General features: G+C 38.6%; 1 protein-coding gene across 1 annotated transcript; it reads right to left on the bottom strand.

The window, feature by feature from the left end:
• Positions 1 to 3,775: 3,775 nt before the first annotated feature.
• Positions 3,776 to 15,750, bottom strand: SLC60A2 (solute carrier family 60 member 2). The gene is given in 5 exon segments (XM_039870462.1): positions 3,776 to 9,977; positions 9,979 to 11,192; positions 12,413 to 12,529; positions 13,577 to 13,745; positions 15,417 to 15,750. Coding segments are annotated over 5 exon segments (1,707 nt in total). The 5' UTR covers positions 15,594 to 15,750; the 3' UTR covers positions 3,776 to 9,947.
• Positions 15,751 to 15,826: the final 76 nt, after the last annotated feature.

Genomic DNA, 15,826 nt, shown 5'->3' with positions numbered 1-15,826 from the left:
CAATTAATTTACGACAAAGGGACAGTGTCTTCAATAAATGGTGTTGAGAAAACTGTACAGTAACATGCGAAAGAATGAAACTGGACCCCTATTTTACACCATACAAAAATTTGCTCGGATTAAAGACTTGCATGTAAGACCTTAAACCAAAAAACTCCTAGAAGAAAACAATAAGTCAGCTACTTGACATCAGTCTTGGCAATGATTTTTTTGGATTTGACACCAAAAGCAAAATAAACAAGTGGGACTATATATCAAAAAGCTTCTGCACAGGAAATGTATCAATCAACAAAAATGAAAAGGTAACCCACTGAATGGGAGAAAATACCTGCAAATCATATCTGATAAGGGGTTAATGTCTAAAATATATAAAGTACTCATAAAACTCAATAGTGAAAAAAAAATTTGATTAAAAAATGGGCAAAGGATCTGAATAGACATTCTCCCAAAGAAGACCTATAGGTAGCCAACATGTGCATGAAAAGATACTCAACATCACTAATCATCAGGGGAAAGTAAATCAATACCACAATGAGATATTACCTCATACCTGTAAGAATGAAAATTATCAAAACGCAAGAATAACAAATATTGGTGAAGATGTGGAGAAAATGGAATCCATGTGCACAAACAGTAGGATTATAAATTGGCACAGTCTCTATGGAAAACAGTATGAAAATTCCTCAAAAAATTAAAAATAGGATTACCATATGATCCAGCAATTTCACTTCTGGGTATTTAACTGAAGAAAACAAAATCACTTATTCAAAAAGATATCTGAATCCTCATGTTCATTGCAGTATTACTTACAATAGCTAAGACATGGAAATAACCTAAGTGCCCATTGACAGATGAATGGATAAAGAAAATGTGATAGATGTGTGTGTATGCATACATGTACATATACATATATACATACACATACATACACAAACATACACAGTGGGATATTAGCCATTAAAAAGATGTAAATCCTGTCATTCGTGACTATGTGAATGAACTTTGAGACCATCATGCCAAGCGAAATAAGTCAGACAGAGAAAGACAGTATGATATTACTTATACGTGGAATCTAAAAACAAAACTGAACTCAGAGAAGAGACTGGTGTTTGCCAGAGGTGGGAGATGACTGACATGGGTGAAGGAGGTCAAAAGATAAAAACTTCCAGTTATAAAATAAATAAGTCTTGGGGATATAAAGTACAGCATGGTGATGACTATAAGTTAATAATACTGTATTGTATACTTGAATGTTACGTCAGTAAATCTTAAAAGTTCTCATAAAAAGAAAAAATATTTTTAACTGTGTGGTGATGGATATTCACTAAATCTATTGTGATCATTTCACAGTACATACATATATCATTATGTTGTACACCTAAAACTAATACGATGTTATGTCAATTCTATCTCAATAAAAAGAAAGAGGATATTTATGTTCATAAATATATACACACACATAAAGTTTTGTACACACATGAATATCTCTAGAAGATGCACAAAAATAAGAGTGGTTGCCTTAATGGGTGTTGGGGTTAAGAGTCAAGGGTGAATATGATTTTTTAATTTACCTTCATACTGTTTATTATGTACTACATGTATTACCCATTAAAAGTAACTGTATACTCTTGCTGATTCTCTCTTGTTGCTAGTGGGCTCTAGTTATTTTAGCTACTTTGCCAGGTCCAAGGGAGTCCATCCTTAGCATGGTGCCTGAGACACCATGGTGTGTGAGTTCCCTGCCACACATCTTCTTATTGACTTGCCAGGACAAATAAGTGTCCTTGTGACCCAAAACCTCTTTAGCTTAGTTAGGGCATCCCATCTAGCATTCTCAGAGACAAGTTATAAAAATACTCTTATTACTTCTCTTTTGTAGATGTCTCTTTTACTAAACATTTTTCTGATTAAAATTCCCCATTTTTGGCTGAATTTTTCTTTGGCTGAGTGGTTTGGTAATAAGAATAAGAGCAATAGTAGCTAATATTTATTGCATACTTAGTATGTGTATTAGTTTGCTAGGGCTGCCATAAAAAAGTACCACACACTGGATGACTTAACAGAAATCTTTCCCACAATTCTGAAGGCTAGAAGTTTGAAATCAAGGCATTGGAGGACTGGTTTCCACTGTAGCCTCTTTCTTTGGCTTGTACATGACTGTCTTCTTCCTGTGTCTTCACATGGTCTCCCCTCTGCACCTGTGTCCAAATTTCCTCTTCTTATACAGGCCAGTCATATTGGATTAGGGCCTATCCTAATGACCTCATTTTAGCTTAAATGCTTCTTTAAAGGCCCCATCTTCAGTCATAGTCTAGTATAGTCGGGGTTAAGACTTCAACATATGAACTGGATGTGGGGGAGAGGGGAGAGAGAAAATGGGGGACACGATTCAGCCCATAGCAGTGTGTATGAGGCAATATGCTATGTGCTTTGCAAACAGTATCTAAGTCTCACTGTCTACCCCCGTGAAAGGTAACCGAGGCACAGAAAAATTAAGGAATGTAGTCAAAGTTGTTATGTGACAGAGTCAGAATTCAAGTCCAGGCTGACAAACTGCAGATCCACGCTCTGAAACATCACACTGCATAGGAGCTTTTTTTTCATATCCTATTGGATCCATTAAAGTTTCCCAATGGAGAGAGAATTAAACAGCAGCTGTAGTGAGCAAAGAGAAAAATTCCACTCCCCAAACCATTATCTTTTCTAGTAGGAGGTAGCAGAGGGGCCCCAGTCTTCCAGCCTGTCCTCATGAACCACAGCCTTTAACTCTGTCCTTCTGACCCAGGGAACCCTTAGGATTGGGTGATATGGTCATTCAACCCACTCTCCTGCCTAACTAAATCCATGGAAGATGAAGTAGGAGTGGAATGACACACCGAATCCCCGCTTTCTCACGAAAAGTACTGGGGCCCTTAGGATATCATAGTCAGTTATACTTGAAAGTTTATTATATCTGGCCCAATGCCAAGGCTTCTAGAGTTTTGTACGTAGAAGCCAGAAAAGGTCAAACTTTGCACAGAGTCCTTGGCATATGGCAAAGATAGAAGAGGATCCCTGGCCAGAGTAGAGTGCATAGCTGTAAACTCAGGTTAATGAACACACAGATGGTAGCAGTCAAATAAGGGCACCTGGAAGGTCACTTATAACTGCTCAGATAAGATAAGATAAGCTTAAATTTTCCCACTTTTAAAACATCCTCCCAAGACTCCAGGTAAAGTGTGAAGAGGGTGGGGAGGTTGCTGTGCACTGGAATCTTGCTCCGGGTTAGAAGCATTTAACCAGATTATCACTATAGTTGTTTCAAACAAGTTAAAAAGTAGAACTGTGGTCACTAACCATAGGCTTTCCGTTGCTGGGCCCTGTAGAGTGGGAACCAAGAAGCATCCTGGTTTCTGCAATTCTGAAACTCTCCTTTCTATTCTGAAACAGACGTATCTGTAATCTTAATTAATAAATTATTATTCAAGTAAAACATTAAGATACCCAGCTAGTAACAGCTTCTTTGGTGGACTTGTACGTTTAGAAATTAGATCATAAGCTTGAGAAGCTGAAGGGCTTAAAATGTTAGATGTCATTAAAGATGTTAGATGTCATTTCTAAAATATTTGTGAAGTGAAAATAAAATACTAATCACATTTTAGGAACCCAGTACAACTATCACATACATTTTGGAGCACTCACAATCCAAAATCCGGAAATATTCTTGACTAATTTCTAAAGAGATACCAAACATTTTTAAACATCCATGAAATGAGACACAAATCTTAAGTCAACATCAGTGTTTACATCAATATTTTATTCAAACAAGCTTTTACACTGTACAAAGCCATGTAAACAGTGAGCATTCTTAAATTCAGATTTAACAAATTTACAAGATCACCCATACCTCTTTAAGGCGCTGAAATCAAAATCGATTAGTGAAAACCTGTCTAGAAGAGCAACTTCCAAAAGGTCCAGATTTGGTTTCTGTTAGGGCAGGATGTCAAACAACAGTATTGATTATTCCCTTTAATTGATCAAGCAGCAGGAGGTAACAGGAAATGGGAGAGGAAGAGAAAGCGCACAGAATTTCAAGCATCTACAAAAGTAGCATGACTTAACCAAGCCTCAAATTAGCCTTTAAAAATCACTATAACTAACAGAGGTTCTAGTTCTCTGCATTGATAAAAACAGTGCTTCTCAACCTCAACTGCATATTACAATTACTGGGGGGTACTTTTAAAAATATCAATACTAAGGCTCCACTCCAGACCAATTAAATTCTTATTTAATTAAAAATACTGGGCATCAGTTTTTGACCTCTCCTAAATGATTCTAACAGCAGCCAGGGTTAAAAAACGACCAGAGCAAAGGCTTATCACTTGACCAGGGGACAAGAATACATGCTGCTATCATGTTTTTCCCTTGGGCCCTTTTTCCTCTTGGAGCGTATGAATTCTGGAAGGTATAGTATCAAAATGTCACTTCGCATTGCTTCATTATGACTAAGCACATCCCATATCACAGTCAGGAGACATTTTGCACTCTGAGATAAACCAAAAGGAACAAAGTCACCTAACTGATTCTGATCTCAAAGCAATAAAACCTTGAACTTTTCTCCTGGACTCCTCAGCAATTTTTCCGTTTTCTGCTGTGCTAAAATCTGAAGACTTGTCATGACCTTTGTGAATGATAATCATGTGGGAGAATTACCGGTTTTCCACCATGAACAGACTAATGTACACTTGAAATCTTGGTAGTTCTTTTTTTTCTTTAAATACTCGTGTTTTCATTTAGCAAGCCAGTCCTTCTCTTGCTCTTTGTAGGTAAACTTTTCCTTTTCTAAATGCTTTCATCTGAGTCTGTCTTCATCAAGGGTAAAGGCCCAAAGAGTGCTTGGACTCGGAAATGGGTGATTTCCTTAGGACAGAAAGTTCTCTGAAAGTGGTAAGTCAAAGGACGGAGAAATGAGAACCTGCTCAGTTGGCTCACAGGCGTAACCCAAGGTGCATTTTCAACCATAACCATGCCTGTTGGCTGTACGGCACAAATCCCCAGGCTGGTGTCAGACCCCCATGCTGTAGCCTTCTTAAGTGGTTTTTCACTATTCATCTCGACTGCACTGAGCTAAGTAATTTGTTTATAAAACTCAAAGAATGACCCCAAGACTACATGTAAAATACTGGAAATGAACAGACACAAGCACATGTCACGGAAACAAGAGCTCAGCTACTTTACTGACTTTTCTGGAACTGGGTAAAACCTATTACAATAAGCTTTGCTGGCTCTTCAGCTAAGAGAAAGGTTGTCATAGCAAATCTCACTTGAATGGTAAAACATAAGCTTGGTGAAGGCAAGGATCTCATCTGTCTTGTCCTTGGTTGTATTCCCAGGGTGCTTACTAAATGCAGTAACTGCTCAGCAGATACCTGTTAAATGACTGAAATGCAAGGACTTGGAAATCTTCTGGTCTACAAAGATTAGAGCTATAAAATACCTCTAACAAAATGGGAATCCTCTTGTATCTCACTCAAGTATAAATGCTACCCTGTTAGGATGGAGCCTTTTTCTCTGACAGAAACCAAACAGTTCACTATTAACCTTGTCTAGTAAGCGTTTCAAAACCTGTCTGCAATTTAGTGTGATTTTGTTTTTCCAATTCTGATTCAAAACATGAACCAGACCATCACTATCAGGGCTTAAGAATCTGCATGCATCCCATTCAGGCACCCACAAGCAAATATTCATTGAGCCCATCACCAACCACGGTACAGAGCAGACAGGGGAATATCCCTTTTGGTTATAACAGCTCTTGACTCACAGCAGTGAAGGAAGGAGTGTAGGGGTGGCCACTCTTCGGATGGAGGGTAGTAGGCACCAATCCAAAAGAGGTCCATTCACAGACTGACCAGCAAATCTTGAGGCTGGGCTCTGCCCAGTAAGAACAATGGCAACGATTCAAGTTGTCAGACAGGTTCCTTCTAGAATCTGGACTAGAGATACACAGAGGATGGGCAAGAAGTATGAGAAGCACTAATCTAGTTCCTACCCTACTAAGCAAGTATCCCTCACTCAGCAAGTTTGAATAAAACACTATGTACAACTGCATGTAAATCTACAATAAAACCTCAATAAAGGAATACTTCTCACAAACTTTGAATAATACCTCGGGCTTTTTTTTTTTCTTATGCTTTTTTTAATCTCTTCCCTACCACCTCTAACCCCACTGCACCCCACAGTATCAGAAAATATAAAACAGAGGTTAATATTGGTGGGTTCACACATGCAAACACACATGCTCACAACACTATAAACAAAACAAGTGGCACTTAAACACACAGGGAATCCCAGAAGAATGTATCTATTTCCATTAAGACTTTTAAGCTCTAGTTTACTGATTAAGTGTTAAGTGGCAGGACTGAGTGATACATTGCTATGGTAAACCCAAATCTCTGGTTATGAGAAAGCAATCCTGAGTATACAATGAATTTACCTGAAACAAAATCATTTTACATGTAACCTGGGTCTCGCACATTTTTTGGGACTATGCTGCTACACTGGCATCTCTCAATTACATTTTTTAAAAAAATAATCTATAATACTTCAAACTAATAACCAGTCCACCAACTATACTGTCAATATATCCTGGACACAGAATTAAAATTGTTTCTGATACTTTATCTGGTAGAGGAAATTTTCTTTTTTTACCCTTTTACCCTTTATTTAGGAAATTAAGTTGATGAAAAATATAAGAACTTTCCTAAGTGTTTAGGATTATGAATTACTTATACTTGCCCCTTACATTTTTATGTACCTCCTTATCTTCTACCATGACTTTATACCTTCATAATAAAAACAAAATTTTTAAAAGATTTTTAAAAAACAACAGAATTGCAAAATGCTCTCGAAGTGATTTTGCACTTTACTATGAAAATGCAATTAAACTGAAACTTACCTATTTCTTTTATATTAAGCTGCATTTGAATAGGTTAAAAACACAGTGGTAAAATACCAAGGGAAAAAAAGCATAACTGAGTTAAACTACAAACAACAAACAAACAAAAAATTCTCTTCTATCATGCTTGTTGGCCTGGCCTATGGAGAGCCATCCATTCCCACTCAAGTATACTCAATGGGTTATACCTATAATCACTTTCAGTGACCATTGAAGGGTTTTTTCTCCCTAGATCAAACTTTTTAGCCCTCCTGAAGTTTAATTTTACAAGTATCTGAGTGTGGCAGATACCTTAAGTTAACCCCCAATGAGTCACATCTCTATAGTAGCCTCTCTTCTTGAATATAGGCAGAACCTGTGACTTGCTTCTAGCCAACAGGATAGAGCAAAGGTGATGGGATGTCACTCCTGTATTCATTCACATTATGTTGTATAAGACTCCAGCTTAGCATACTCAGGCAAGAGATTCTCCTTTGAAGAGATAAGCTGCCAGGTCAAGAGAGGATCTATGTGAGGGCCACAGGGCAAGGAACTGTGGGAGGTCCTAGGAACTGAGAGTGGTACAAGCTGACAGCTAGCAAAACATGGGGACCTCAGTCCACCACAGCAAAGAACTGAATACTGTCACGTGGGCCTGGAAGAGAACCCCAAGCTCCACAAAGGAGCACAGATCTACCCAACAGCTTGACTGCAGCCCTGTGAGACCCTGGGCAGAAAACTCAGTGAAGTCATGCCCAAATTCCTGAGCTGAGGAAACTGTGAAAAAAATGTGTTATTTTAAGCTGCTAAATTTGTGGTAATTTGTTACACAATAATAAGAAAACTTCAGTATTGGTTACTTGTATATAAGCAGGCACTTACTTAAGAACCGATTCTTAGGATGAATACTAATTCTTGGAATTGTACTAAGTCTTATCCTTCCAATATGAAAATACATCAACAAACTTTAACAATGCCTATAATCTCATATGGCCATTCACATTTTGGTTTGTGGAAATCAAGTGGATTTTCCAGTGTGAATTTCCAAATTTTCTGCTATGTTCTTATTGCCGTCCTTCTCTCCCTGAGTCACAACTTCTACCCCTTAAATGCAGATGCTATAGGTAGAATCTCTGTTCCAGCAAGCCTACCGACTGCCAAATAGCTGCTACTGCTTAAATTCCAACAACTGGAGGAAAGGTAAAAAATGGAGCAGAGATAATATCCAAGTTCTGGCTAAGAGAAAAACACAGTGTAAACAGGCAAGGAGAAGAGGCTTTTTACTGTTAATTTTTCCACTGGCCCTCTCCAAAATTGTTAGATTATTGACATGAACCAATATTGTGGCAGGTAAATAAGGTGAATGGGCAGTGCTCAAGAAAGGTACTGTATGTCACTTACATAGAAAAAAACAAAGGCAAATTTATAGACATTAGCTAAGAGAAAGAAGACATACTGCAATCAGGTAGAAATTACATGTTATTCAGCATAAAACTTGTTAAAGTGAACAAAATCTGTCATCAGTGCTAGTCATTTATCACAGAATAGCACACATCAGCTTTGCCATACTCGTACGAAGTACGCTTCGTGATCCCTGACCCCTAGGCCACTAAGCCACTTTCTAATCATTACTTTGATTTCCCAGGTATTTCGAACTCAGAAAGGAGCCCTGGATGGATGATACAAGTATTCCAATCACTGGAAAAAAGATTATGCATCATTGTAACTAGCAGCCTGATTTACAGTGCTGAAGTGATTACCAAGCAGACTAATGAGGAGCAAATCCTGAAACAGTAAGGTTCAGACCCAGACTCTTACTGAGGTAAGCAAAGGACCTCAAGAACTTCGTCCACAGCCCTACTAATGGAGCTGACTCTAAGACAGCTTTTAAAGTCGGAAGCGGAACATAGCATCTCCAAATCCCATGTGAACATAATTAGAGAAAATTAGCACATAAAAATAACTTTTCTTTTTAAAATGTCTGTAACAATAATCTCCATAATTGAATGAATTACTGTATTTCACTGAATCTAAGACACTGATTCTAAAATGCAATATTACTTTAAATACATATATGGAAAAACTCAGTTAAATTTTGTCACAATGTTAGATATTCTCATTTCAGAGAAATTAAAAATGTGAAAAAAAGTGCATCTCCAAATCAATGAAATACAGTACTAAAAATGTATTCTTGGGGTAATTATTCAAATAAAGTATTAAACAGTCTCTAAAACTGACGTGTTCATAATCAGTAGCACATTCCTAAAGCTATCAATTTTCACTTCTCATTTGAAATGAGGAATGGGGTGGTACTCATTAATTTCTAGCAAACATCTTACACAAACTTTAAAACTTGTGGATCCCTAGTTTGAAATCACCTCATTTTCATTTATAGAATTACAGATCAAGAGATAAGGCCTACATAAGTTAACTGTGACTGAGTGTAGGGCCAGAAGACTGGTAAGCATCAGTCAAGGCTTGAGCCAGGTCTCTAAGGCCCTGTTCTGTGTCCTCTTCCTAGAAATGAGAAAACAGGTGAGGCATTAGCATTCTTTGGTCCAATGCTACAGACAGGGTAAAGCAATTAATAAAAATCTCTATTTTCAAAGATGTTCTTTTATGAAACGATTCTCCTCAACTTCCCTGGCAGAATACAGATGACTGATCACTTGTTGAGCTAATAGATTCAAATAGATGATTTCATTCTATTAAAATTAAAATGGTACTCAGCTTCTCAAAAACAAATGGCTCTTTGCATGCTGAAAGGTAAAGACCATAAAATGTTACCTAATCAGCCACATGCCAAACACAAGCCTCAACAAGATCCTGCTCTACAAGACTAGTGGTTCTTTAAGAAAGACTCTGAGAATTACAGAACGTTTCAGAACATTTCAAAACATTTTAGCATTTGCCATATTCTGACCTAGAAATTCTGATCCCCAAAGCATGTTGAAAATCTGCTAATGCTCTTCTCTGACTGGCCTCTTTAGAACTGGAGACTGAATATGCAAAGTCAGTAAAGAATCCATCTTCTCTAAGTGTTAGTCCCTTTTATTCTGGTTTCTAGCAAGGTGATTCACAGAGGACTTGCCAGTATTAACCGGAGAGAACTCAAACATTAATGCATTTGAGTGGAAGTGGTTGGAGACTTCTGCTCTGGGTTCCATCAAAATATTTCTAGATGTCTCTATTACAGAATTCCTCGTTGTATCATTCATTTCAATCACTTCAAAATCCATTTCATTCCATTTTTCTGCATCTTCTTCATTCTCTTCCTCACAGTCATTTAGCCCAGAGCTAGAGAGCAAAGCTTTCTGGTCCTCGCTTTTTCTGTGTTCTTTTTGTTGATGATCGAGAGGTGAGGTGGCTAATTTATACATCACAGGAAATAAAACAGAAGTGGCTATTGCTGCTCCCAAAGAGGTGTACAAAACTATAGGTAAATCCGGATGTTTTCCTTGAAGAATTCCAATTACTGCAGGAATAGCCATTTCTCCCAAGGCAGCACCAACTACAAAAAATGCTGCAGCTTTCCCATGGATGGTCGTATACTGCTCAATCCAAGAAACACCACTGGGAAATGTCGTTGCCATTGAGGCCCCATACACTGAAGTTGCTATCCACAGACAAGCTGGGCTCTTGTCAAAAAGCACCAGAAATAAAGATGACAGCAGGCTGCCAATGTTGCTCAACACAATCATGGTTCCAGGTTGTAAACATGTAGCAAAAAAGATTGCTAGGCCCCTGCAGGCTGCAAAGGTTCCCCAGAAGATGGAGTTCAACCCAGCTGCTTTACTTTCGCTCATGCCAGCATGGGTGGTTGCAAATGAGAAAACATAAGAGCCATATGTTACCTCGGCTCCAACATAAAAAAAGAAGAACAGAAACAGAAGACAAAGAAGGATGTTGTGATATTTAGCTCTTCGAGACCTCTGAGCAGACATTTTTGCTTTTTCCCACTTTGAGCTTTTCTTAAAAAGCAGAGCAAAAAACAAGACAGAAACTACAAAAACATAAGTACCAATGATAGCATAAGCCCACAGTAAATTCATATCATCAGGTACTCCAAATAGAGATTCTGAGTCAGCTTCAGATGACTGGTTGAGGGCAGAATGGTTAAAGTCAGCCTCTGTGTGGTTTTCAGCAGACGCTGTCGTTCCCAATGCCAATTTAGACAGCAGTGGAGCCGAAAAGGCACCCAAAGCAAAAGAGAAATGTAAGGCCTGCATATGTGGGGCTCCTTTGTCACCCCAAATAGCCAAAATTAAGACGTTACCACCTATCAATGAAAGATGGGGAAAATTATTTAATCATAGTAACTTAGTAAAAAATAGTTCATTACTATCAGAAAGATGAGTCTATTTCACATGGCACAAGGACTAAGTTATCAAATATTGCAACTAAGTCAATTCTATGGTTAAGGAACCCACCACCACCACCAGAGAATTCTAAGCACTGGAACACCAAATACGAATGGAATTCTACAAACTAGTAAACCACTACCTCCTAGAGCCAGGTACAATCACCCAAGGCTTTTTATAATATGGTTCTAATACCAGGCTGGAGGCAAGGGAGATATTTACATATTTAGTTATTTATAAATATTTTAAATATATATTATCATCAGATAGTGGCCAAATTGCCAAATCTTTCTGTACTTGTAACTGGTAGCCATTAGAGGAAAATTATATATAGCAGATGAAAAAACACATGTTCAGGAATCTGAACACTACAGGATTCTGCTGTGTCCATTACAGGAAACAAGGATATGTGCAGCATCTACACTTACACTATCTGTACACCTGCAAGGTGAAAGGCAAGAAGCCACTCCCTGTCTCTCCTCCTCCCCCTCTCTAATATATCTGCAAATAAACATAAAATTCCACCCTGTAATTTTGAAACCATACTAAGCCTAAAGTATAAAATATTTCCCCAACCTATCAAGTAACAGTGGAACAGGGGGAGAAAGCTGGTTTCAGGGGTAAACAAACGTCATGTATGTTATTTAGTAGGTTTTAGAAGATATCAAGATTCATAGATAGGCTCTCCTATAGGAGGGCAGAAACTTTTGAGAGAAAAGGAAGAGAAAGAACATAATACACAAAACAGGTTTCTCTTAGTTATAAAGGCACAGAGTGCATTTTAAATTGAATAGTTGCTTCTTTGATTCCTCAGCCAAATACTGGTTCCAAACTTGGTTTAACCTATTAAATCACCAATTCTTCCCATATTACAATGATAAAGTTCTATCCCGAAATGAAAGCCCACTCACCTGCACTGTAATTACCCACATGATTGGCGGATGGGGGAGCACTTCCCTGTTTGGATACTGTAAATCAACAATCTCTCATAGAACAAAATTCTTTAAATTCATTCCATGGTTGGCTACTCAAAAACAGGTACCCTACTTGACAAGAAGAGCAGTTGCCAGAAGGGTGGTTCTGAATGGGTGACCCCATAACCAACTCAGTAGGTCAGTAGGTCAGTAGGCTCACTAACCTGTATCCAGAATGCCCATTGAAACACCGAAGATGGACATCATGACAGTCAGTAATACTGCTGTCTTACAAAATGGAACAAGATAAAGACCAACTGCGGTAGCCAACATTGACACCCCTGAGAAGAAAGGTAAAAGTCAGCTATAAGAAACAATATTCGTGTAGAGTCATAGATCAAGTCAACATCATAAAAACTCCTCCAGATGCAAAACAGGTCAAATTAAAATTGAGTAATAATGAGTAGATGAGAGGTTCAACTTCTACAAATGGTTATTTCATTTAAAAGCTTTTATAATCTTTATAGACTGTAAAAGTTATTCTAATATAAATACATTTCTAGCACTACTAATAATCAAACTATAAATTATACAAGGCAAAGTTTTAAAGAAAAACAGACAGCTCAAAAATTATTTAAATGTTTCATATTTAAGATTTTAAATATGAGGTGAAAAATAAAAACAAAACATAAAATGCAATTACTAGAGTAGTTTGTAGAAATGTATTAAATAAGTTAGTTTGGGAAACAGGGAAGAAAATAAAAGAAATATATTTTTTCAATCCACTTTGGAACTCAAAGGATTATTTATTCATCAACAATAGTACATTATTCTCCTTACTTCCAAAGCAGTTTTATCACATAATCCAAACTTTCTTTAAACATGTCAATTTATTTTTAAAAGAGTTAAGTTAAAATCTCTGCCATCTAGTCTACGGGTGAGATAGAAAAGTGGTGTCGTCACTGACATCCGGCAGCAGGAACAAAAATTTAGCCTACATCATTTCAACACCACTCCCTTCCCCTTCCCTTCACTCTCAATCCAGGGTTCAGGTTGGGCATGTTCAAGGAGTTCCTTTTGACCTATGGGGACCCCAGATTTGCCCTAATGTATGACCAGCAGAGCTCTTTGAACAACCAGTATGTGATTTAGGAGTGGTGCCTAAATTACAGCGACATTCGGAAAGACTAAGGATTGCTAACACTATCTAGGGCTAATCTAAATTTCCAGAGCTGCCCAGTACAGATTCCTTGTAACTGTCATGATGAACACAGGCACTAGGGAAACCTGACTACCATTTAGGATACCTAACACTACCCACTTAAGTTGCCAACCATTCTGCAAGCTGGTATGTTTTATATGTAAAAACAAATTGTAAATTTACTTACCCAAAAGTAGAAAATGGTTCACACTGTCAAAAAGAACTCCAGCAATCACAGAGCCACTCAAATATCCAGAGGCACGTCCCACAAAAATCAGAGAAAGACTGCTGACATTGCGGTTCACATTAGCTGCCAAATCTTGAAATGTGGGTCCCACTATAGCGATACTCAATCCCTAAATTTTTTAAAGACAAAAAATTTTATTTACAATCATTAAAATAATGTCTATCTATGCAGTTTTTTTTTTCCCACTATTAAAAAGGGGAAAAGAGGTTTCGATGTAACATGGGGGATCACTTTAAGTCCTACAGCAGGAAAAATTCAAGATGACAATGCTAGACTAACAGAGTTATAGACTCCTATTTCTGGTGTACCAACTTCTATTGTTTTTCTAGTTTGATAACTCTTGATTTTAAAAAAATTCTTTAATTCTTTTGGCTTTTTTCTGCAATTCTTTCCTTTTTGAACAAAATTGTAGAAGACTATTTTGTATTAATAGTAAAATGTAACATTAAATTTTTTAAGTTTTGTATGTTTTGAAATATACTACATTTAACTAACACAAATAACTAACACAAGAATTTAGATGTTAAATGTTTTAATTCTCAAACCATCAAAATATTATTCCCATTTTCTGACGTTATTAAAACACAGACAGCAGTATTTCTGGATGCAGATGGGGTCCTTCCTCTGAATACATATATAAAATACTCAGAAGATAAACAATGTAAATGTTTCTAAATCTACGTTTTTCTTCAAAGAAAACCCCAAGCCCTCAAAAACAGTCTGCAAGCTTTTTCTAAAAAATATATTATATACACATATACGATAAATTTAAAAATAAAATTTTACTGGAAGACAATGTAGTGTTTGCAAAAATTAAGTTGGATTTCAGAGGAATTTCCTAAGACACTTGAAAAAATGTTTCTAATTTCTCTACATTTCAATTAATTCTAATTGCACTGCTCTGCTCTAAACGCCCCCTGCCCAAGCTAGAGCAGCCCCTAAAGGCAGGACTGGGCACAGATGCAAAATATGCACTTTGGAGAGAAAGCTGAGCTCCAGCTATAATCAAATTAGTTCCTGCCTTCAAAGCACTTACAACGGAAACTGGCACACAGGGCGCACCAAGAGTCTACAATAATTTTTCTTTTTTCAAATTATAATATTCTAAGACTCAGTTGTGGCTCAGAGAAAGACGGTAAGCGACCAAATGTGACTCTCCTCAGAGGACTCACCCTCCCAACTACCCGGGATCCCAATATTCAATACAAGTAATGACAGGGAGGTTTCCAGAAATAAGGGAATCGCAGAGAGGCTAAAAGGTTTGGCAAAAGGAGCTTCTAGTTTCCCAGTGTGCCCTAAGAACATTGAAGGATCTGAAGGTTTGTTTTACATAGAATTGTGGGCAGAATAAGAGATTATTCTTGGCTCTACCACTTAACCAGCTATGTCGTCCCGAAAAGTCACTTTCCCTCCCTGGCTCTAGTTCCTGCATATGCAAAAATAACGGACTGCTTGAATTTGGTGAAAGGGGAAACTCCAGAAAAGCAACTTTGTGTAATAATTTCGGGTGGCTATAGACCTGGTAACCTCTTTCGCATCTCCCCACTCCACGGAGGAGAGGTAGGAAGGTTTGCTGGAGCTGGGAAATATATTAGGAAAATCAATTTCGCAACTGACAACAACCCTCCAAGATTAGAGTTGTGTTCATTTCCCAGATTACAAAACTGAGATTTGGACAGCAACGCGCCCAAGGTCACACAGTTTTCAAGTGACGGAGGCGAGACGCGAACTCGGAAAGCCACGTTCTCTAGAGGACGCCTGCTCATGCCCCGGCTCTCACCAGCCCCAGAAAGGAGGCACACAGGATCACGGTGACGAACCACCGCAGCCCGCTCCCGGTCCCGCGGCTCCGCCGGGAGCCCGCCACCACCTCCGGCTCATTCTCCGCCGGGGCCTCAGCCTGGAGTAGCCGCTCCCCGGCAGCCGGAGCTCCGGCCCCATGGAGGTCCAATTCCATCTCCGGCTCGGCGGCTCGAGAGAAGCGGTGTTGCTGCTGCCCAGCTTCTCTGCGAAGCCTCGGGAAAGCCGAGCAGAGGCCAGGCTGGCGCCGCCTCCCCGAGGGCGGCCCTTAGTAAGGGCCGGGAGCTCGAACTTTGGAACACCCCGGGTACTGCAGGTTGCGGCCCTGCGCCCTCCTGCACGCACGGCGCGTGCGCAGGTCACGTGGCGGAAATGTGGCCTTTCGCCAGC

Source organism: Pteropus medius, unplaced genomic scaffold (genome assembly GCF_902729225.1).
Source record: "Pteropus medius unplaced genomic scaffold, Ma_sr-lr_union100, whole genome shotgun sequence".
In the NCBI taxonomy this organism is placed as follows: Eukaryota; Metazoa; Chordata; class Mammalia; order Chiroptera; family Pteropodidae; genus Pteropus; species Pteropus medius.
The sequence above is the reverse complement of the archived record's forward strand: the minus strand, read 5'-3'. Positions and strand labels throughout refer to the sequence as shown.